The 20,964-nt window shown below is 34.1% G+C and overlaps 4 protein-coding genes across 9 annotated transcripts; 2 read left to right on the forward strand and 2 right to left on the reverse strand.

Annotated features, from left to right (window-relative positions):
* The first annotated feature begins 1,352 nt into the window (after positions 1 to 1,352).
* LOC111009782 (uncharacterized) lies at positions 1,353 to 6,212 on the forward strand. Of its 3 annotated transcripts, none has more exons than XM_022282988.2 (4): positions 1,353 to 2,314; positions 3,284 to 3,518; positions 4,342 to 4,401; positions 5,909 to 6,212. In XM_022282988.2, exons 1-2 carry the CDS (start codon positions 2,112 to 2,114, stop codon positions 3,339 to 3,341), a joined length of 261 nt encoding a protein of 86 aa, XP_022138680.2. In that variant the 5' UTR covers positions 1,353 to 2,111; the 3' UTR covers positions 3,342 to 3,518; positions 4,342 to 4,401; positions 5,909 to 6,212. The 3 variants fall into 3 exon arrangements, with proteins under 3 accessions (XP_022138680.2, XP_022138681.2, XP_087982887.1); XM_022282989.2 differs by having other exon boundaries at positions 4,347 to 4,401; XM_088126761.1 differs by lacking the exon at positions 5,909 to 6,212 and having other exon boundaries at positions 4,342 to 5,887.
* LOC111009781 (FK506-binding nuclear-like protein) lies at positions 4,334 to 5,417 on the reverse strand. Its single transcript, XM_022282987.2, is given in 3 exon segments — positions 4,334 to 4,973; positions 5,081 to 5,172; positions 5,277 to 5,417. Coding segments are annotated over 3 exon segments (819 nt in total). The 5' UTR covers positions 5,364 to 5,417.
* Positions 6,213 to 7,181: 969 nt separating the features above from the next.
* On the forward strand, positions 7,182 to 10,505 carry LOC111009685 (RNA-binding (RRM/RBD/RNP motifs) family protein). 2 transcript variants are annotated; one of them, XR_015792277.1, is made up of 3 exons: positions 7,182 to 7,604; positions 8,280 to 9,598; positions 10,109 to 10,505. XR_015792277.1 is itself a non-coding variant. In XM_022282861.2 (2 exons), exons 1-2 carry the CDS (start codon positions 7,383 to 7,385, stop codon positions 9,450 to 9,452), a joined length of 1,395 nt encoding a protein of 464 aa, XP_022138553.1. In that variant the 5' UTR covers positions 7,182 to 7,382; the 3' UTR covers positions 9,453 to 9,777. The 2 variants fall into 2 exon arrangements, 1 of the variants encoding a protein (XP_022138553.1); XM_022282861.2 differs by lacking the exon at positions 10,109 to 10,505 and having other exon boundaries at positions 8,280 to 9,777.
* Positions 10,506 to 11,578: 1,073 nt separating this feature from the next.
* On the reverse strand, positions 11,579 to 20,964 carry LOC111009647 (uncharacterized). 3 transcript variants are annotated; one of them, XM_022282791.2, is made up of 25 exons: positions 20,753 to 20,964; positions 20,447 to 20,635; positions 17,686 to 17,903; positions 17,495 to 17,600; positions 17,240 to 17,341; positions 16,975 to 17,034; positions 16,794 to 16,872; positions 16,533 to 16,680; positions 16,169 to 16,292; positions 15,545 to 15,725; positions 14,834 to 14,862; positions 14,579 to 14,727; positions 14,372 to 14,474; positions 14,182 to 14,277; positions 14,043 to 14,098; positions 13,846 to 13,969; positions 13,599 to 13,661; positions 13,443 to 13,502; positions 13,191 to 13,352; positions 12,785 to 12,858; positions 12,614 to 12,707; positions 12,392 to 12,528; positions 12,232 to 12,312; positions 12,039 to 12,144; positions 11,579 to 11,826 (listed from the first exon to the last, which is right to left on the reverse strand). In XM_022282791.2, exons 2-25 carry the CDS (start codon positions 20,618 to 20,620, stop codon positions 11,755 to 11,757), a joined length of 2,598 nt encoding a protein of 865 aa, XP_022138483.1. In that variant the 5' UTR covers positions 20,621 to 20,635; positions 20,753 to 20,964; the 3' UTR covers positions 11,579 to 11,754. The 3 variants fall into 3 exon arrangements, with proteins under 3 accessions (XP_022138483.1, XP_087982655.1, XP_022138484.1); XM_088126529.1 differs by lacking the exon at positions 16,533 to 16,680 and having other exon boundaries at positions 16,169 to 16,242; XM_022282792.2 differs by lacking the exons at positions 16,794 to 16,872; positions 16,975 to 17,034; positions 17,240 to 17,341; ... (2 more) ...; positions 20,447 to 20,635; positions 20,753 to 20,964 and having other exon boundaries at positions 16,169 to 16,242; positions 16,533 to 16,673.

The following is a 20,964-nucleotide window of genomic DNA, read 5'->3' on the forward strand; positions in this document are numbered from 1 at the left end:
GAAGTAGAAATGCTTTTAATCTCTGAAAATTTGGTAATCCAAGGTTGAGAAAATCCTAATTTTCTATCATTCAAATTCCTTTATTTAAGGATTTCAAAAGGAAAATATCTTGATTGCCTCACAATACTCTGTAGACTCAACTACTCCGATTCTGACTTAACCATCGGTGTCTGGGTGGCAATTGTCACGCCGATCTTTAATGCTATTTTGTTTTGCAGGTCTCGTCGATCCCTTTTGTTATATAAGATTGGGGCAAATTTGACGGAATTCCATGAGGTTAAATTTCTACATCAACATCAAACAACAAGGCTTAATTTAGAGACTAAACACCAAGAGAAATCAATTTACCACCCAATTGCCTGATATCCCAAGAGAAATCAAATCATGTGCAACATTCTCACTAAACACCAAGAAATTAAGTGGAATAGCATATAGCATGTATAATTGTATATGAGGGATGTTTGTGAATGATTTTCTTTTTCTTAACTACAATTTCAATACAACATCATACTTAATAATGTTTTTGAAATATTGTCTTTACGTTTGTAAAAGATTTTTATTGGTACAAAGTTTGTGTTTAGAATTTTTCAAAACAATCCATTACAAGAGTCAAAATAGACGTTTTGAAATTATAAAGGTCAAACTGGATATAAAAGGTAAAAAAATACATAGACTAAAATAAAATTTTTGAAAGTATTTAATTCATAATAAACAAAAGCTAAAAATACAAAGAGAAAAATAGTATTTAAACCTTAAAACAATAATTAAAACAATTAGTTTAAACCTCGTGGATTTCTATAAATTTAAAAAAAAATATTCCATCCACGGACATCTCTATAAAATTAAAAAGATTTAAATACTATTTTAGTCACTATAATTTCAATTAATAATTCATTTTGTTTCATATACGTTCAAAATTTCAAATATTTCGAAAAGTCTATTTGGGTCCTCATTCGCAGAATTTCAACATAAATTCTTAGCTAAGGAAATCTCTTTAGTACAAAATGATGGTAATATTTCAAAAAAAAAATATTGAGGGCAACATCAAATTCAAATTAAGATAAAAAAAAAATCAAAACGATCACTTTTAAAAAAAACTGAACAATCTGCCAACAGAACATAGTTTAACGAAACTTCGTATCTCATATTCCCTCTTAATTGTACTTAAAAAAATAATAGAAGGGTGAAAACAAAAATTTGTCAAATCCAGCATAATTCAAGTGAGTAAGGTATATATTAACCAAAAAGTTACGAGTAGTAACCGCTACTAAAAAAATAAAATTAAAAAGTAAAAGGTACTGAAATGAAAGAAAATTTATAACGAAAATAGTATTTAAGCCAATTGAAAGACTCCATAGGTTCATTTCAGTCTACGTCCATGATTTGGAAGGAACCGCCAAATAGGCTCACTGCGAAGAAATTCATCTTCGGCGCCACCGTCGCCGGCGAAGATACCGACGAGCATCTGCCGGCCAATGTCCGTCCGGAACGTACATAACAAACCATCCCACCGGCTGAACTGTGTTCGATTGGAGTTCAGCGGTTGAACTTGCCGGCCAACGCGTCGAGTTGATCGAATCTTGTACATAAATTTTACCGGACATCGTTTTCCATTCTCATCAGATTTATTGAAACGGTCGTTCTTTGATTCTGTTTGTTTCGAAACCGTTCGATTCATTATTTGTTTTACGTTACCCTATGACCTCTTATTGGGATTTTCTAAATTTTATTGATGGTTATTGTTTGAATCGTGCTTCGTAGTTCTGCCTGAGATATATTGTTTTCTGTCACTTTCTTGGAATTCCACTCGTCGTTGTCGAGTTCTCTTGGTTGGATTTTATTCCTTTGTTATTCTTTTCTGGGCAATAGGGCCAGAGAAGTGAATGTTGATCTCTGAAGCGGGGTTGTAACAGGTAGAATTTTGGGATTTTAGGGTCAGGTTTGGTGAAATATTGGATTTGTGATATTTTGGTGACTTAGATTTTCTTTCCCCCCACGAAATCATCTCAAATTTCCTTGAGAATTCCATAGATCCGTCTGTTTCTGTCGGTGTTGATTGGGGAGCTTTGCTTGGAGTAATTTGTGGATGTAAAAGGCTGCCAAAGACGTTAATGGCTGTAAATAGACATTTTGGTTCTGTAGGCTCCGAGAAGGTTGAGGATCATGTTAATGGGGACAGCAACGTTGAATCAATGGCATTATTGCCACCTCGAAGAGGTGGGATTTCAAAGAAACTGGATAAACCGAGGCGAAAAGTGCAGTGGAATGATAACAATGGACGTAAGTTGACGGAGGTAATGGTATTCGAACCAAGGTAATGTGATCTCTCTGTCCTTTCACATTTTTACATGGCGTACTTTGAATGAGTGTTTAAATTATTTTGACGTTCTTCTATGTTTATTCGTACCATTTTATATTCTATACACTGGTCAGTGCCTAGAGATGGATAGTGGGTACCTTGCAAATTGCACCTCTGTGTTTTAAACATAGTTTCAAATCTTGAACTCGTACTCTTCTATTAAAGTTTTAACTCTTTTTTTTTTTTTTAAATGGAATTAGTATACACGGTTGGTTCTATGTATACCATGTGTATCAATTCCGTTAAAACTACAAAGGGAAGTGTATAATCTGTAAATTTGCAAACTATAGGAAGTTTGAAATCATTTTTAAGATACAAGATCTTATAATTAGGAAATCAAGCAAACTACAAGGTGTAGTCTGTAATTTCCCTATTCCAAGTTATGCCTGACCTTCCTCAGATAAATTTGTTACGCTTAAGGTTTCATGGTGCCTCCATGATTTGAAAGAACTTTTTGTGTTTTGGATACTTGCTTTTAAGTGGATTGGGTTGCTATTTCTGATTTTGGATAATTCTAATTGTTCCATTACTTTTATCGTTATTTGTTTCTTAGAGTGAGTAGCCATATCTTGAAATTTTTGGTTTTTTAGAGTGTAATTCTATTATGGAATTTTGGGATAGGACGAAAGTGGGATGTTCATTTGGTTTGAGGATCTTTAGTTATTTGAGCTGATGAAGTTGTTTGCTAGATATTTAGCTCAAACAGAACAAATATATTTGTTAAGAATCCCTGGTTTTCTGAGTGCTACCTGTCTTAAGTTAATGAACTAAAATGAGACTCATTTATTGGTTTATGCATCTGAAACATTATTACCAACCAAATTTCTACGGATAACAATAGCCTAGAGATTACAATTTAAAAGACATTCTAGCTTTCTCATAGATATCACGTTGATTCATTTTATTTCCGTCTTTGTGTCGCAGTTATGAAAGTGACTCAGAAGATGATGAATCTGATGCCTGTATGTGTACTGTAATGTAAATTAAGTACCTCGGGTATCATTATGGATTTCTAGTAGCTAACTCTGATCTAACCATATCGTCGTGGTTTATTTACTACTTATCGTGAGGATGGAGTCCCATTTGGAGACTGGAGTAGGTTGAACTTCAAGAACTGGAACAGCATCTAGTTATTAGCTTCTTCCTTCAGAAATTAAAGGTGACTTCCAACACAATTTCTGTAGTTATTATCCTTAGCATTTTTTATCTGCACGGCTTTCTTTCAGAACAATGCAGATAAGAAGGATTCTGTTCTTACTATTTTCTGTATAATATATGTAAGAATAGAGCTGTTAATCCTTTTTTGTGATGCCGAAATTGGTTGGTAATCGTAATATAGTTATATTCTAATATTATGAGACTCATTTTGTTTTCCAAGTCCCTATTGCCTTTTTTAATCTGCACTCTGCATTGTTACAGAATCCCAAAATGTATTACACGGTCAAAAATTCTTTCACCAATAGAATCTTTTGTAGGAATGATTTTTTGAGAAAGATTGAAATTATGTTAATCTGCTTCTGTTTGTTTTTTGTCAATTAAATTCAGTGTTCATAATACATGGATAACCAAGATTTACGTCAATAAGACAACTCTTGAAAATGTTATTTCATCAAACAATCTTGTTTCTCACTATCCCGTGGAAACAGCAAGCAGAAGCAACAGAAAGCAAACTAATATCTCCAAGAATCAGCAAACTTACCAAACAAAACCATCTGCCACAAACACAAGGTCATAAAAGATAATTAAAAAATAAAAAATAAAAAACTTCAACACAAATCTGTGTGCCACTCCCACTGAAGCAGGCCAGGGAGTTTGATAGATCAATGCCACACTTTTTTTTTTCATTCGAGTTTCTCCTTGCTACATAAAAGATAAGAGAAAGAGGTTCTGTAACCTTTATTGTTTTCATGAAGTTGTTTATGTTCTAGCTTCTTTTCTGCATGATTCCACTTGAATCCGGCAACTGACAAGCCTTTATGCAGTTCAGACCAACCAATCTGAGAGGCTTGAATGCACCAGGTTTTCTTGCATTTGAGTATCAGGTAAGCACGATTTCGATCTTGATTTAAATGGTGGTTGAGTTAAACTTGCATTTGAACTGAAAGATACGGGAGATTGTGGCTTCTCTGATGTCTTAATCTTGATTTCCGTCTGCTGCTTAGTGATTGTTGTTGTTTTTGCTTTGGCTGTCCTCCATTGAGTAAGATTTTCTACTGGTTTTAGTACAGAATGAACATGTTGGCTCCTCTCTACAGTATTAGTTTCTGATTCACATGGTTTAAACTCATCATTGTTTTCTTCTTGATCTTCATCAATTTCACTATCGTCCAAATCACTTTCCCCATATGATAAATCATCTTCTTCTTCATTATCACTATCCCTGCAATTCTGGTATCTGTGGTTTTGAGGGTAATTCGACGTTGTAAACACCTTTTCTGGAAGTGAAGTAGAATCGGTTCTAGCTGTTGCTTCTTGATGATGTTCCTCAGTTCTTACCTCTTCATCACTCTCCAGGAAATATTGATAGTCTGGGACAGGTTCATAAGTCTGAATGTTTAGATTAAAGCTAACTTTCTTCCTGATTTTGACCCAAGGCTGCTCCTTAGGTCCATCCCTGCCAACAGAACTAAAGGAAAACGGGATCTGCATCAAATGGTAAAGGAAAACAAAGTCGACGGGTAAAGAAAAACAAATCAGTCTCGACAAGTGCTCAATACCCACCTCGGTTTAGAATTCAGAATCTCGGGTTCGTTGCAAGTGTCACTAGTTGCAATCACCCGGGAGGAATCCAAAGGCTCATAGCTTAGATGTATCTGCCAAAGGACATAGAGAGGCAGTGCTGTAAGGAAACCACTAAACAAGAGAACTGAATTCACATGCATACACACAGATGAAGGATAGAGATGAAGTTTATTACTTGGTCGCCAATTGTGAGTCCATTGGGCGGTGATCGGCGTTTTCTGCGCCGCTTTTGGAACCCGAAACAAGCAAGAAAACACCCCATCCAGCGTCGGTAGAAGCTCGGAAATGGTGTGTTAGAATGTGACGTTCATGGTGGGAGTGGTGCGGCAAAGGCAAAGGAAGGGAGAGGAAAACGTTGAAGTTTAAAAATGGAATTTGGCTCCAAAGTAGTTTGAAAAAGTAGAATAACGTTGGAGCTCGTAATGAATGCGGGGCCAAGTGGGTAGGAGCCCACTTTACACTTTTCTTAGAGAGAGATGGAGAAGAATGCTAAAACTTTTGTCAGCATTTGCTTTTCAGCTCGAGAGTGGATTGGATAGAGATGGGGATTCAATATCAAAGATTAATATTTCATTTCTGTCTCTCTCTCTCTCTCTCTCTCTCTCTCTTCAATTTCAAGGGTTTTTTTGTCTTTTCCATTGTCATTTTCGTCATTTGACGATTGTTTGGTATGTGGGAACAAACGGTGGCTGAATAAGTATTTTAAACTAGACGAACAATAAATAGGTGCTTATTAGTCATTATTTTGAATTATGAAAAGTAAAGAATCGTTATTCTTTTATACAATATGGGTCTCACTTTCCACAGGTTCACTCCGATTGCATCTACGAATATCTGTGTGAATGAAACCTGCAAGATTGATGATGTACTGAGGAGCTGTCCAGGGAGGATTTTCAATTCAGGAATGGTTTGGAGATAGGAGAGAACAAATTGTATTAAAGCATAAAGTTGATGAGTTTTCTGTGATACTCGATGATCATTATTTTTTAAATCAAAGTCTTTGTGTTGTATAATTAGTATGATAAAATTGTAACAATTTATAATAATGTAGACATATAAAACATTATTAGCATATGCCAATATTAATTTCACATAATATTTATGGGATTAATTAGTAGTTGGTTGGTTGCATGGAATTTGTTGAAAATGCCTAAAATATTTAGAATGTAACTGCAATAATTGTTGGTCTTTATTCCTCTATATTGCTCAATGGTCAAGCATTGTCATAATGCACAGACTTATATGAAGATTTTTATTCTCAATTTGTTCCTTTAATGATATTTTTCAATGAACATGTAATTTTATCTTAATTAATTATGTTGTTTTTTTAAAATACGGTTGTAAATCTTGTATCTTAGAAAGTGAGAATGAACAACAATATAATTGAAGTTGGTAGCTAGAAAATTGCTATAGCTCCGAGCATGTGATCAAAACAATCTATCTTACCAAAGGGTAAACAGTGCACTCTCTCCTCCTTACCAAACATGACATTCGAACGAGTATACGAATCAACTTTCCGTTATTCAATAATAAAGACAAGCTTCAATGATAAATGATATTTTCTTATAAGGATAGAAAAACTAAGCACTCGTTTGATAATGTTCTCGTTTCTCGTTTTTATTATTTTCAAAATTTCTATACAATAATTAGTTGCAAAATACTTAAAATTCTTAATAAATTGGAAACCAAAAACAACAAACGAGAATATTATCAAACTCTAAAATTTCAAAATTTCACTCATTAGTTTGAAATTTGAAATGATTTTAAAAGTGAAAATTTAGTAGAGTTTCACCTTTTTTTCAAATATAAAAATTTATTATTAATTAAATATGGCTTATGAGAGAGCCCCATCAAATCAATAATTGGATGCCAATATAAAAGCCCCATAGTCCATAGATTCCATTCTAACACCATTGGCCTTCTCTATCTCGTGCCAGCCACGTGTCTAACAACAAGAAATCCAGACCGTCCATTCAATTTTCTTGCATCCAGATCATTCCAGAATCAGGCAAATCCTGACCGTTGAAATGGCATACCTTCCACTCTCTCAAACTCAAACCCTACTCCTTTAGCGGAAAGTACTCTTTTTTATTACCCTCAATTCACCACAGCGCGCGCTCTCTCTCTCTCTCTCTAGAAGCCCCAGTCGGCTACAAACCCTCTTCTCTCTTCCGGAATCCGTAGCCCAGAAACCAAATTGAAAGTTTCAGAGAGAGAGAAAGACGAGCGGAATCGTGTTTTCCAATTGGGTTTTTTGGGAGAAAGAGAGGGGAAAGGGACAATGGACTCGGATCAGGGGAAGCTTTTTATTGGTGGGATTTCATGGGAGACTTCAGAAGATAAGCTAAAGGACTACTTCGGCAACTATGGCGACGTGTTGCATACGGTGGTTATGAGGGATAAGATCACTAGCAGACCCAGAGGGTTTGGGTTCGTCGTCTTCGCAGATCCCGCTATCCTCGATCGAGTTCTTCAGGAGAAGCACACTATCGATGGTAAAACGGTGCGTGAGATTCTTATTTCTGTTTTCTTTGTTGTAATTAGGACGTGGGTGCCTTTGATTTGGCCCTTTTTTACTATGACTCTGGTTGGTGGGTACCTAATTCGAGTTTTTTGGGGTTTTGATTCCACAATGGTACTAAATACTTCTCTTTCCGAGTGTTAAATATCTGATATATATTGGTTTTTTGGGTAGTATTTATTGATGCATCCACAGCTCTTATTATTGAATTTTTGCTTCATGTTTTGATTCTGCGTCTTGTAGTTTTTTGTGTAACGTCTGTTAGTGCATTATTTTTTATGTTTCCGAAAGGGTGGGTTGTATTCTGCAATTTCGTTCCAGCATAGTTTATGTTTCCGCTTTGATCTACAAGATCAATACGTATTTCATATAATTATATCCTCTTTTTTTCGTTATTTGATTTTTGAGTATAAATTTGGTGCTCTAGAAATAGGTTGGTGTGAATCTGTCGACTTCAACTTTTGAGTATGGAAAGGTTTTCATTACTGAAACCATTACTTGTTTCCTGTATTTTTGTATCAAGGATGATTCTTTTATCGTCTGTTGTTTTCTTACTGGACTCGGTTGCTGTAACTTTCAGTAAATATTTTTACCTTTCTGTAGAGTCATATTTTTTTGCAGAGCATTTTAGCATTTGTAATTTATATTCTTTTCTAGGTTGAGGCCAAGAGGGCCTTATCACGGGAGGAGCAGCAGACCCCTGCCAGAGCAGGCAATTCTAATGCTACTAGAAATTCTGGTGGTGGTAGTGGTGGTGGAAGTATGAGAACCAAAAAAATTTTTGTTGGGGGATTGCCTCCAACATTGACTGAAGAAGGGTTTAAGGAGTACTTTGAGGCTTATGGCCATGTAACTGATGTAGTAGTCATGTATGATCAAAATACTAGACGTCCACGGGGTTTTGGATTTATTTCTTTTGATACTGAAGAAGCTGTTGACAGGGTCTTGCATAAGACATTTCATGATTTGAATGGTAAACAAGTAGAGGTAAAGCGTGCTCTTCCCAAAGATGCCAATCCGGGGGCAGGTGGCCGTTCAATGGGTGGTGGTGCTGGTGGTGGTGGTTATCAAAGTTATGGGTCATCAGGTGGTGCTAATTCAAATTCATATGATAATCGAATGGATTCCAATAGGTACATGCAATCTCAAGGCTCTAGTGGTGGTTTCCCACCTTATGGTTCCTCTGGGTATAATAATCCCGGGTATGGGTATGGTTCATCGAACAATGGAATGGGATATGGTGGTTATGGAAATTACAGTGGTTCAAATACCGGGTATGGTGCCCCTGCAGCTGTAGCTTATGGTAACCCAAATGTCGCTAATGCTGGTTATGGAAGTGGTCCTCAAGGTGGGCCTAGAAGTACATGGTCGGGTCAAGCTCCCTCTGGGTATGGGGCCATGGGTTACGGGAATGCAGCTCCTTGGGGGGGTGCTGCAGGAAACAATGCTGGAGCTGGCAGTGGTGGACCTGGATCTGCACCCACTGGTCATTCTCCTGGTGGAGCTGCTGGTTATGGTAATCAGGGTTATGGGTATGGTGGGTTTGGGAATCAAGGTTATGGTTATGGTGGAGGTGATGGCTCGTACGGGAGTCAATCTGGTTATGGTGCAGCAGGAGGACGTTCTGGTAGCGCCTCAAATAGCAATGTTGGGGGTGGTCCAAGTGGTGGAGAATTACAAGGGAACAGTGGTGGTTACATGGGAAATGGCTATGGGGATGCAAATGGAAACTCTGGTTATGGAAATGCTGCATGGAGATCTGATGGAGGACAAGTAGGTTATACCGGTGGTTACGCGGCTGGACAAGCTCGACAAGCCCAACAACAGTAATTTGATGATCAAAAGTGAACTGGATCGTGCCATGTTCTGTGTATCCCTGTTTGTTTAACGAGATCGATGTTTTCCAGTTGCTTATTTAAAAAAAAAGGTTTTCTTGTCGCTGACTGAAGCAGTGGCCTTGGAACACAATGAGACTGGTGGGGTTGCTTGAATCCAAGTAGCTTGCAGTATTAATTTTCTAGTCTAAAATAAGTAGCTGTTTTAGAAGTTTATTTGATGCTTCAGTTATACTTAGTATTTTGTTTCCGAACGTAGTTAATTTGATCGCTTTTATGAATGTCTATTTAGCTGTCTGGAATCAATTTTCTTCTTTCCACATTGTTTGAGCTGTAACAATTTGTGGCCTTTTACATTATCAGTGGTTTGGTAGCTACTTATATTCAGACATTTTTATGTTTCCTCTTGACCTCTAGAATCAGGCATAGACAATATGCAGAATTAGGTGATAGATGTTTCATTCTTTATCTTACATGACAAGTAGGAGTTCAAAGGTGTAGTTTAGAGAGAGTTGTAGTGATAGATGATAGTGTTGGAGCCCTGGCAATTGGGTCGATCACTTCGTATGGTTAGCCCTAATCGTAGTCGTAGTTGGCTCTTTAACAATGGCATAATCATTTTCCCCCTCTATTTTTGCCCTTGTGTTACAGGAGGGATGCCCGGAGTTGTAAAAGTGGAGTCAAGAGAGTCCACTCATGGCTGAACACAGGCTTCGTAGTGAAGGGGACCGTGTTGGGGATGTGTGTGTTCAGCATTTATCGAACTCGAGGACCTTTAATCGGTTGAAATAATCGATTTACCCCGGGAACTGAATATGTTCTTCGGCCAGACCTTGCCAGCACTATCAAGTATCCCGAATCTCTGGCATTTGCAAGTCATGAGTTCTATAGTAAATCTTCTCAAGGTGGTTAAATCCACACCCTTCAAGATTTGGTTATGTAGGCTACTTGGTAGTATTCTTTATAAGTAGGTAATGATTTGAGGTTTCTTTGTTGAAACAGATTCCAATTAAGTTATAGAGTAAATAAAATGATAGCTTCATAGCCATTTACTATTCCTTCAAATTAGCTGATAGTAGTCTTAGTAGCTTAGCCTAAACAGAATACTTGTGTTTTAACCTCTTTTACTGCTGGTAAAAATAGCCAACTGGGTTCGATATTTACCTTTGCTACTGCTTCGGAGTTGATGTTCAGTCGAAAAGAAGTCAGTTATAGAATAGCTGGTAAGGTGAAAGCAATATTCATTTGCTGTTCTTTGATGAAGTTTTTAACTGAGCATCTCTTTCCTTTTTAGATTCTACACTTTTTTTATGTGCCTCTCTTGTTCTGTGAAAAAGTGAGCATGTTCTGAACTTGCAAAATTTTCTTTGTAGATTCGATTGATAGGGGTCCAAATGGGCATGGTGATGTTTTAATTTGTTTGTTTTATTTCTTGAATCTTGAACTAGAAGTATTGAATCATTTATGTCTCTCGGGAAACCGTCATCAAAGTTGTAATAATCCCTATTGTAAGTAGATTACTCTCAAAGTTTTAAATGTTGATGTCTATAGAAATATTGATGAAGTATCGATGTCGAATATTTCTAGATGGGTTATGAAATTAAAAAATCAAAGTTAAAAAATAAGCATTTAATAAGCTAAAAATTATTAACAATATGAAGTTTATTTATATATATATATATATATATATATTATCCGTTTTTTTTGAGATGAGAAGGATAAAATATTGATTTTAACTGATATTCCAATAGGAAAAGTCATGAAAATTAAAAAAAATTATTTCATTAATAAATAAAAATTTGGTTTATGTGCTCTTCACATTTATTCATTTATGTGAATATTTTAATTTATTTGTAAAATCTTAACATAAATTTAATATGTATTGACAAAGTATATAATACAAAGCTATGGTTGTATATCAAGAGTATAGTGAGTATAATGTTGTGTTAAAATTATGATAAAAAAAATTAGTTAAGAAAATAAAGAAATCAAGATAACTTTTTAAATGTATGGAAACTAAAATGTGTTTATTTTGGTAGTATGTTGACTAAAATATTATTTTGATTTAAATAGTTTTATGTTTTTTTTTAAATAAGTATTTCATAAAACAAAAGATATTGATTGATCCTCAACACCAATACAAAGGTTTCCATTCATAAATATGACATATATCTCTACTGATGAGCACTCTGTTCTGTCTTTGGAAAAAAAAAATCAAAGAAATGGAATCACTCTTTGAATTACTTTTTTGACACTGAATTATTTTACAAATACAATTCACGAATGATAAAATATTTTCAATATGCTGAAGAAATTCCTTGGTACGGATTGTTGAATGCTGCAACATTACCAGGCCTTGAATATACAATCTGCCATCAAATTTCAATCATGATTTTTTGCTCAATCTCAATTACAATTTATATAAACTAGTTTTATGGATTTTAGAGATTTCATAAGTGCAACTAATATAAATTCAATGTTTAATTTGTATTTGAGACTTTTATTATCTCTTTAGTACTATAAGTGTTTATATAGTTATTTAAGGGATTTCATTAGAGCATAAATGGTTAGACGTATATACCTGGTAATTGCCAAGGGTGCGTGATTTAAAACCAGCAGCGCAGTAGTCAAAATAGTATTCCCAAGTCCGTATGAAACTCTCATCAAACCCAAGTTGAAGAATCTTGCTGAAAAAAGAAAAAGAATTGTTAATTTGAAGCACATTTATTTGTCATTCAATATTCTTCTAAACTGACTTAAATAGAACATTCAACCTCTTATTATCCAAGAAATTCTTTCTCCAACATCTCAACGTTTGGTAGTAATGAATTCCAATGTTCTCCAAATGTTCCACACTGCAGAAGTAATTTCATTTATTGAAAACGTAGAGAAATCGCCATAAATCTTTTAAAGAATTACGACAGCTCTACTTACCAGAGTCTGGATGCAATAGCCATGGCTGTTGTTAGCCTGCTTAAAGATGGTAGGCATCCTCCTGGAAATATATATTCCTTTATAAAGTCTGAACTTAGTCGGTATTCGTCATAACGCTCATCGGGTATTGATATGAACTAATGGAGAATCAAAAGTAGTATAAGCCCAAAGACATGTTTACTGGATCCATTCAAATGACAATAACAATGAAAACTTTCCAACCTGAACAACAAAAAGACCATTTTCTGCTAATACTGAATCACAAGAACCAAAAAAGTCTTCCATGAATTCATGACCAACAGCTTCTATCATCTCACTGAAATACAAAAGAGAATTATTGTAATACTAGTTCATGACTATGACTAATTGCTTCTTTCATATTATCAAACTCACCATGATATAATCCTGTCATACTTTTCATTACTTGGCAATTTTCTATAGTCGCAAAGAAGAAACCTAATGCGATCCTGAAAGCGAGGTCGAAATTAGATATAAATAGTAACAACCATATCAAAGAAACATGAGTTAGGGGGGCGAGAGGCCTTAGGAGGAAGTGTGGGAATTAGCAAGATTTAGTTACTCTCTGTGGGTGTCGGTTTTGAAGGATTTTTTAATTATTAGTTAGGTGTGTTATTCTTATGGATTGAGACCCTTTCTTATAGGCCGGTCGTATTTTGTTGTGGTCGTATTTTTCTTCTTGAAATTTTGTTGGCTATTTGTATATTCTTTTATTTTCACACGATGGGAGCTCAATTTCTTAAAAAATATATATATGTATGAGTTTTGAAGAACATTCAACCTGAAGGTTGGCATCTTTAACTTTCTTCTCGGCATATTTTAGTTGTTCCTCAGACAAAGTAATGCCGGTGTATTGACATCCAGTTTGCTTGACAATCTCGATAGCTAGGCTACCCCATCCACACCCAATTTCCAATACTTGATGATCTTTGTTGATTCTTGCCTAGGAATTAAGATATAAAAAACAGAATAGCTTGTGAGAGAATGAAAAAGAAGATGTTAATTGGGGTTAAAATTGTAGCTAGAGAACCACCTTTTCAATGAGGAGAGAGATTTTTCTCAGTTGTGCAACTCTCAAGTCTTCATTCTCCATCTATAAACAAGTATAAACAAGAACAAGATAAGAAAACATTGACACTTCCAACAGTAGATTATTAAAATTCTAGAAAAAATGGTTTCATGTACAAACCTTAAAGATGGCACATGAGTATGTCATTGTATCATCCAAGAATAGTGAAAAAAGTTCATTACTCTAGAACACAATAAGAATCCAGATATTTGTGAGGCAGTAATGAAATAATAATGAAACACAACAATGAAATATGAGTTTTCTTTTTTTGAATGCGAATGAACTAAAGACAAATAGACGTATTGTAGCTTTCTTAAAAAGAAGGAAGAAGGAAAAATGAAAGAATGGGCCGAAAACTATCGAATACCAGATCATAATGACGAGAGATGTTCCTACGAGCTTGTGTAAGAGTGTTTTGCCTTGAAGTATGCTGAAAAAAGTACTTTGCAGATGAAACACATGCAGTAAATAGTGGAGGTGTCCACCATCCCCTGAAAAATATAAGTAAATATTTAGTTTAAAGAATGAAAGTAAGTGATAAGTAGATCTCCCCATCATATATACCTTTTCTTCTTTACTTTTGCAATTGAAGAATTTGTATCTCTGCTAGCAATGAGAATCTGCAAAAGAAATCAGCATTTAAGAGTTTATGCAAATTAATGTGAGGATAGAATATTTAGTGATCCAAAATAGATGAGCTTACCAAGAAAAAATTTAGAAGGCCTTCGTCTTTATCGACAAAAGAAAAGTCTCCATTGATATACGCATCTGCAAGGCCTAAATCAGCTCGTGTAGTAATCTGAAAAAATCAATTATTACAGATGGTGAGGACTTTGGAACTAAGGAAGGGGACTTAAAGTATATTTGAATTATTACTAATTAGAATTTCATACCTTCCAATAAAATTGGGGGTTGTGAACTCTTAAATCAACCTTTGGAAGACATCTTTTATCTGTTCCCTCAAAGGTAAATATTGTGCCCCCTTCCTCCATTAAACTGCATTAATACAGAAAAATTATATCAATTCTCTATGGTAAATGGGACAATAATGCCATTCTGCATTAACATGTAAATTGAAAGGTCCAGTCACTTTAGCTTACGTTAATGATCCCGAAGTTATATACTGCCCAAGAAATCTTGTGACAAACAGGCGTGCCCCGGTATCTGCTAGCGAAGGTGCCATGTGTTTCGGGTTGCTTAGGAGAGTGAAACTATTTCCCAACATATTTTGTGCTGCCATAATACCGGCCTGCAAATATTTAGGTTACTAAACTTAATTTGAATATCCTTTGAATTATTCCAATTTGAAAAGGCACATAAGATCCTTGAGGAAAAAAAGATATAATAGTTGTTACCTTTAACCCATCCTCATGGAAGCCATAACCTAAAGAGAAGTAGAATAATTAGCACAACTCCAATTGTAACATTAAAGAATGTCACATTTTAAGATTGAAGATACACATTGCAACTAATTTTTTTATTTTGGATGGTAATAGGTGTCTTATCACTGAAACACAAAAGCTCAGAGAGAATTCATTTATATTCATGCTAAATCCTTATTCATATCTCAGTATGTTCCTATTGGCACATTAGAAGCTTAGAATGTTGCATGATCAGGCTTATTCTCTTCAGAATATCGAAATACCTTATTTGATTCAGATCCAATATTTTCTTGTTCTAATTTGCACATTATAAAGGATCAAATCAATTTACTTAAAATAACTAATCTACCATAATCAGTTATAAAATTCAATGTACATGCACAACTAATGGTGCAACAGAAATCATGTATGGACAAAAATGAGACAATATGTATAGAAATATATTAGTGAGAACAAGTGTGGTATTGTGAGAAAGTATGTGGTGAGATACTACTTATAGCAAAAAAACTTCAGGCATGTAACACCTACTCTGTTTTTGCATTAACTTACATTCGATAAGTAAAATTACTTTTTATCTTTTTAAAACAAATCAATTTTAACACGAAGTGGTTTTGTTACCTTACACTCTTTATGATTGAAATAAAAAACAAATAGCCTTTTTAACTTAGAATCAAGTAATCTTACCTTGATATGCTCCACAAAACCAAATCCTTCTCTTTCCTTGAATACTGTCAAGCTCATTTGAAGCTTTTGATGCAGCAACAGATGGAATTGGGTGACTAGTTAACCACTTAAGCAATGTATGTTTTGGCTCTTTTTCGGGATTAAGAGTCACAAGAAAAGGAGGATCGGTTTCCCCAAGATTCTGCAAATTCACAATTAAAGGGAAGTATCAAACCCACATAACTTCAAATAAGAAATTCTTTTCCATGTCTACTGCAAGTTGCTTCATCTGAATGTTTTCCATCTACAATGTTTCCTCCCCTTTCCTAGTCAGCTAGAAGCAAACAACCGACAATAAACGTCCATAGTTAAAATAATTAATAATGAATCCAGTTTCCCCCTGGATAAGAATGATTTATTCTTGAAGCTTCAGGGTTGTTAATTGTAGTGGTCAGGAAGTATCACAAATTTACTCTATTTCTATGTATTATTTGTTGCGAGTTCATAGTTAGTTGCATCATTTATTAGATCCAGGAATTATAGAATTTTAAAGCCTTGTTTCTACTAGACACTAACACTCTTAGTTTCTCTAGTTTACATTATGTAAAAGGTTGTTGAAATATTTTAGAGTGGTATGAAACCAACCTGAAGCACATTCAGCCAATATGTCAAACATACTTTGTTATCTGTATTTCCAAGAAAGTTCCATGCACTCCATGCTGCTGGGTTTCGGGGCATTAAATTTTTGTCACGATGGAGAAAAATATCACTGCCAATACAGAGAAAATGATTGTGCATTTTGATGCAACTATTTCAGGCCATCATTTTATTAATTTCAGCACTTCATAATCTTTAAAAAAAACACTTAGAAACAAGACCTCCAAAGATCCATTTTCTATCATCCACTACCATTTGGAACCAAATTTGCCTATGGTCTTCGCAATGGTTCATTTGACAGAAGGAATAAGGATACATTAGAATTAGAATGGCAATGAAATAATAAATGTACCTATAAACATATTGGAAAGCACCAAGTACTCTGACTTCTTCAGATGTTGCTTGATTTCCTAATATTCTTAAAGTATCAGGGGCATGGGTTGCTATTATACATGCATCAAATATTTCGTGTGAATCATCTCCATAGCTTACTTTACACCCTGATAATGTCATATCAAATATAAAAATCTATGGTATTATATTGTCTACAAAACACGTTGTTAGTGACTAGATAAATAAAGAGCTAAATCACTTTTAGCCATTTGATTATCACCTTCATCTATCGTTGAGATGGAACTAACTTCGGAAGATGTTTTTATTTGACAGCCTTTACTCTCCAGTACTTCTTGCACCTGAATTTTAAAAAATACATTAACAAAAAGAATATTTGGACAAATAGTCAATTGGTTACTCTAGTTGTATGCAAAGAGAAATTTTATAACATAAATGGTCACCTTCTTCACATAAGAATGAGAACGCCATTTGACTGTAAGCCATTGTGGACGACCAAACAACTGTAGAGAAAGATAAACCAATTGAAGAAAAGTAAACTAAAAGTAACAAGTTAAAAATCCCCACGAGAGACAAAAAGAAAATGATGAAAAAGAGGTAAACTATGAGTTACAAATACAATATTAAATCACCAATCAACTCAAAAGTTTAACTTGAACTGATGGGTTACCGTAAATTTAATCATAGATACCTTAACAAAAGACAAACCTGAAGTAGATGATGATTTCGACAAAAGGAAAGAACTGAGAAAGCCGAAAAGCTGAGAACTCCTTCCGAGGGACAAGACCAAATTGAACCACACATTGGAACCTAGAGCAATATGATAATAAGAAACACATATAAAATAAATATTCAATCCATCCCCCAAATTACAAGATATGGTTAGTCCATAAAATTGACGTTAAGAAACCAAAGAATTGTATAGTAATCTTTTTTTGGATCAGAATTTTATAGTAATCTCACAAGATAAGCCTTTTGAAACAATTCAGAGTAGCCCCTTGACTTGATAAACTGCCCCAACGTTTCATTTCGATCAATATCTGAATTATTCTCCATAACTTCAAGATAACTGTTCACATAAGAACCAAGATTTCTTGTCATTAGTTCAAAATATTTATTTCTTGATCGTGAATGGTAACAATAGTAGAACGTACTTGATCACATCATCCTTAAATTTGACTATTTCCCGAATCATTTGCCAAAAATATGGATTAAGGATGTTCTTCTTTTGTGCAAATAAACTTGAGACACCATTTCGACTGCCCCATTCACAGCCTTGTCCTTTGTCTAAGCTAACTGCGAAAGACATATCTGATGCTTCCATTTCAACTCCCAGGTTCTCGAAAAACTCCATCATATTTGGATAAGTTACCTATACGATTTCGAAGCAATAACAGTCCATGCCATACAATTATCCACCAAATGTTAGGTTGAATGATGATATGTTAAAATCAAGGTGCCAAAGTAGAAATCAAAGAAAGCAGGATCGGGGAGTTTGAAGCTCGTAACGAGTACTTTTAAACCATTTCACCAGAATTTATTGACATCTTACAAGTAATTGAATTTTCAAAATTTTTTATTTTTTCTGGACATGAATTGAAACTTCAATCACAATAAGGCTCTATTATATCATCATATTTTCAATTTAATTTTAGCAAATTATTACTTAGCCTATGGTATGAGACAACGAAATTCAGTTTCAAATAGTTCTTTTTCTTTTTGAAAATCAATTAGTTTCTAATAAATACTTTGAAAATAGTGATATTTTAGCTGCAATCAAATAAACTATATCACAAAAAGATTACATGACATTAATTTTTTTAGAAAAATATTACTCATTTGATCGTTGCTTCTAAGCAGAAAAATTATTTTTAGAATATTCTTTAGCAATTCCTTAGCATTCTGTTCTTTTTCCCTACCCATCTTAAAAGTTATTTTCTTTTCTCTTCAAAATTAGAGATAATTTTAGTTCAAAGTTTAAAATTTGTTAAATATAAAGATATTTATGGAAAATTCGGTTGTTAGTATCTAAATATATTGGTAGCATTAGCAATCAATTTTAAGTTATGAAATAATTTTTTTTTAAAAAATTGTTGAATGTAGCTACTTTATAAGACTTATTTTCAATATGCCCAATTACATTTAAAAAAAACTTCATTTATGTCTTTGATTGTCTAATTAGTTCATTTCATTATACCTAATATGATCTTATTTGAAACCAATAAGCAAGATTATTGCAAGATGGCAATTTATGGTAAATTAGTACCTTTGGGGGCATTTACCCCAAAAAAGTACCAAGGTAAAATTTTTTATCCAACCAAAAGATAATAAAATAGTAAAAATAATATTTTTTTGGGAAGAATAAAATAAAATAAAATAAAATTTATATCACGAGATTTGTACATAAGCATTTAAAAAAATATATACGAATTAAAATTTTTTATATAGATTCAATTTGGAGAGTAGCTGTTCAACATTTTTACAATATCTTTCTTTGGCCTAATATTTTAGAAAAGTTTAATATAAATGCCCAGTATTATATTAACCAGTTTTAGTAAAATCTGTCTTGTATAATTAATTGATTGGAAATAAAAAATGAGAATTCTAAATACTTTCATTAAAAATAGAAAAAAACATTGTTTTTATGTACAATCAAAAGTTTACTTCCTAAAATAGGATTTCCTATTGGGGATAAATATGACATTTCCTCTTTCTAAAAGATCGTACTCTGTTATCGAAATTACCAAGTGCTTTCAAGCATGGCTTCAATTTACCAATTTTAGCATCAATATTTAATAATAATTTCGATTTAACCGCTTTAAAAAATAGTATTTTCATTTTTATGTTATATTCAATTTTGGTAGCCCCCAAAAAATGAGACATCTCCCAAAGCCCACTTATTTGGCCTCGCATCCTGTTTTTATTGCCTTTGAGCTGTCTGTCTTGTTTTATTATAATAGAAAAAACATATTGTTATCAGCTGTTTATATAGTGTATATATATATTTATCTTAAAAGAATAATATAAATTGAGATACCGTTAAAATATATTTTTTCTTTATCTTCAATTTTTCTTTTAATGATTTTAAAGATTTCAATTTAGTCTCCATAATTTGGTCAAACTTCATAAATCATCTTTATTATTATTATTATGAGTGGTTATCATATTAAATAGGTTAGTGTGTTTTTCTTTAGCAGTGAGATCATGTTTTCTATTATAAGCCATTACAACCCATTTTACCTAATTAAGTTAGGTTTGAAGATATGATTCAAATACTTAATTTAAGATATTCTTTTTAAAGTGAAAGGCCATTTAACTAAAAGCTTCATGTTTCCATTTTTGTACGCTAAAGGTTTCACTAAATTACTTCGAAGTTATTCTTTGAAATATATCAGAAGAGAAAAATCCAAAATAACCGCTTTTTTAGCATTACCATCCAAATAAAGTAATGGGTGAGTCAAAATCCAAAGCTTTCTTTTTTTTCCAAATTTTATCTCTTCCCTTGGAATTAATTTTAAAATGACGATATTTTCGTGATTTATTTGAAAATAATTTCAATTGAGTTCCTAAATTTTGAATTTAATTTTAATTAAATTCTAACGAAAAAAAGTTCCATTTTCAAATGAGAAAAAGACACATACTTTTAAAATTAAACTAAACCAAAACTTTAAAATCAAGAGACGAAATTGAAACAAACTAAAAATTATGCTTTTGCTCTCCTATATTCAAGTCACTCGCGGAACCCGAGACATAAGATTTTTGGTATTAAAATATTAGAAAATTCTTCTTTACTTTTATTTTTTATTTTTCTAATATTAAAAAAGGTCTTGTGAAATAAAATTTGAACTCAAATTAGAACCACCCACTGTATCCTGATCCATTAAGAGAGAGAAAGAAGAGAGAGAGGGAACTGACTCGATTGAAGACCATGAAGCCGAGGTCTAAATCGCGGCCATCGAAGGTCACCGTTTTGGAATGGCCGCCTAAGTAATCCTCCTTCTCGAACAGCGCAACCTCCGCTCCGGCGTTGGCCAGAACATACGCCGAAACCAGGCCGCTGATTCCGGCTCCGACCACCGCAACCTTCATCTTCTTCTTCTTCCTCTGCATTCAATCAATCCTAAATCGATTCACTACTCTCTAATTTCATCTCCAAAATGTCGATAATCGAGAGACAGAGACACAGAAAGAGAGAGAGAGAGAGAGGAGTGTTGGCATTACCGAGATCTCCGGCCGATTCGACTGGCGCGGCGGAGCGGAACTACTCCGGCGGCGGCGACTGCGACTGCGAGCGGAGGAGAGAGGAAGGGGAACGAGAGAAACTGCTCACGTTTCCTCTGACAAATAAACGGAGAATGCAGACTACAGAGCGCTCCTTTTGGGCTATGGGGAAACTGGGATTCACTTCCCTCCAAATTACATAATAGCCCTCT

The sequence above is a fragment of the Momordica charantia genome, assembly GCF_013281855.1.
Source record: "Momordica charantia cultivar OHB3-1 chromosome 7 unlocalized genomic scaffold, Mcharantia_2.0 BLBB01000007.1, whole genome shotgun sequence".
NCBI lineage: Eukaryota > Viridiplantae > Streptophyta > Magnoliopsida > Cucurbitales > Cucurbitaceae > Momordica > Momordica charantia.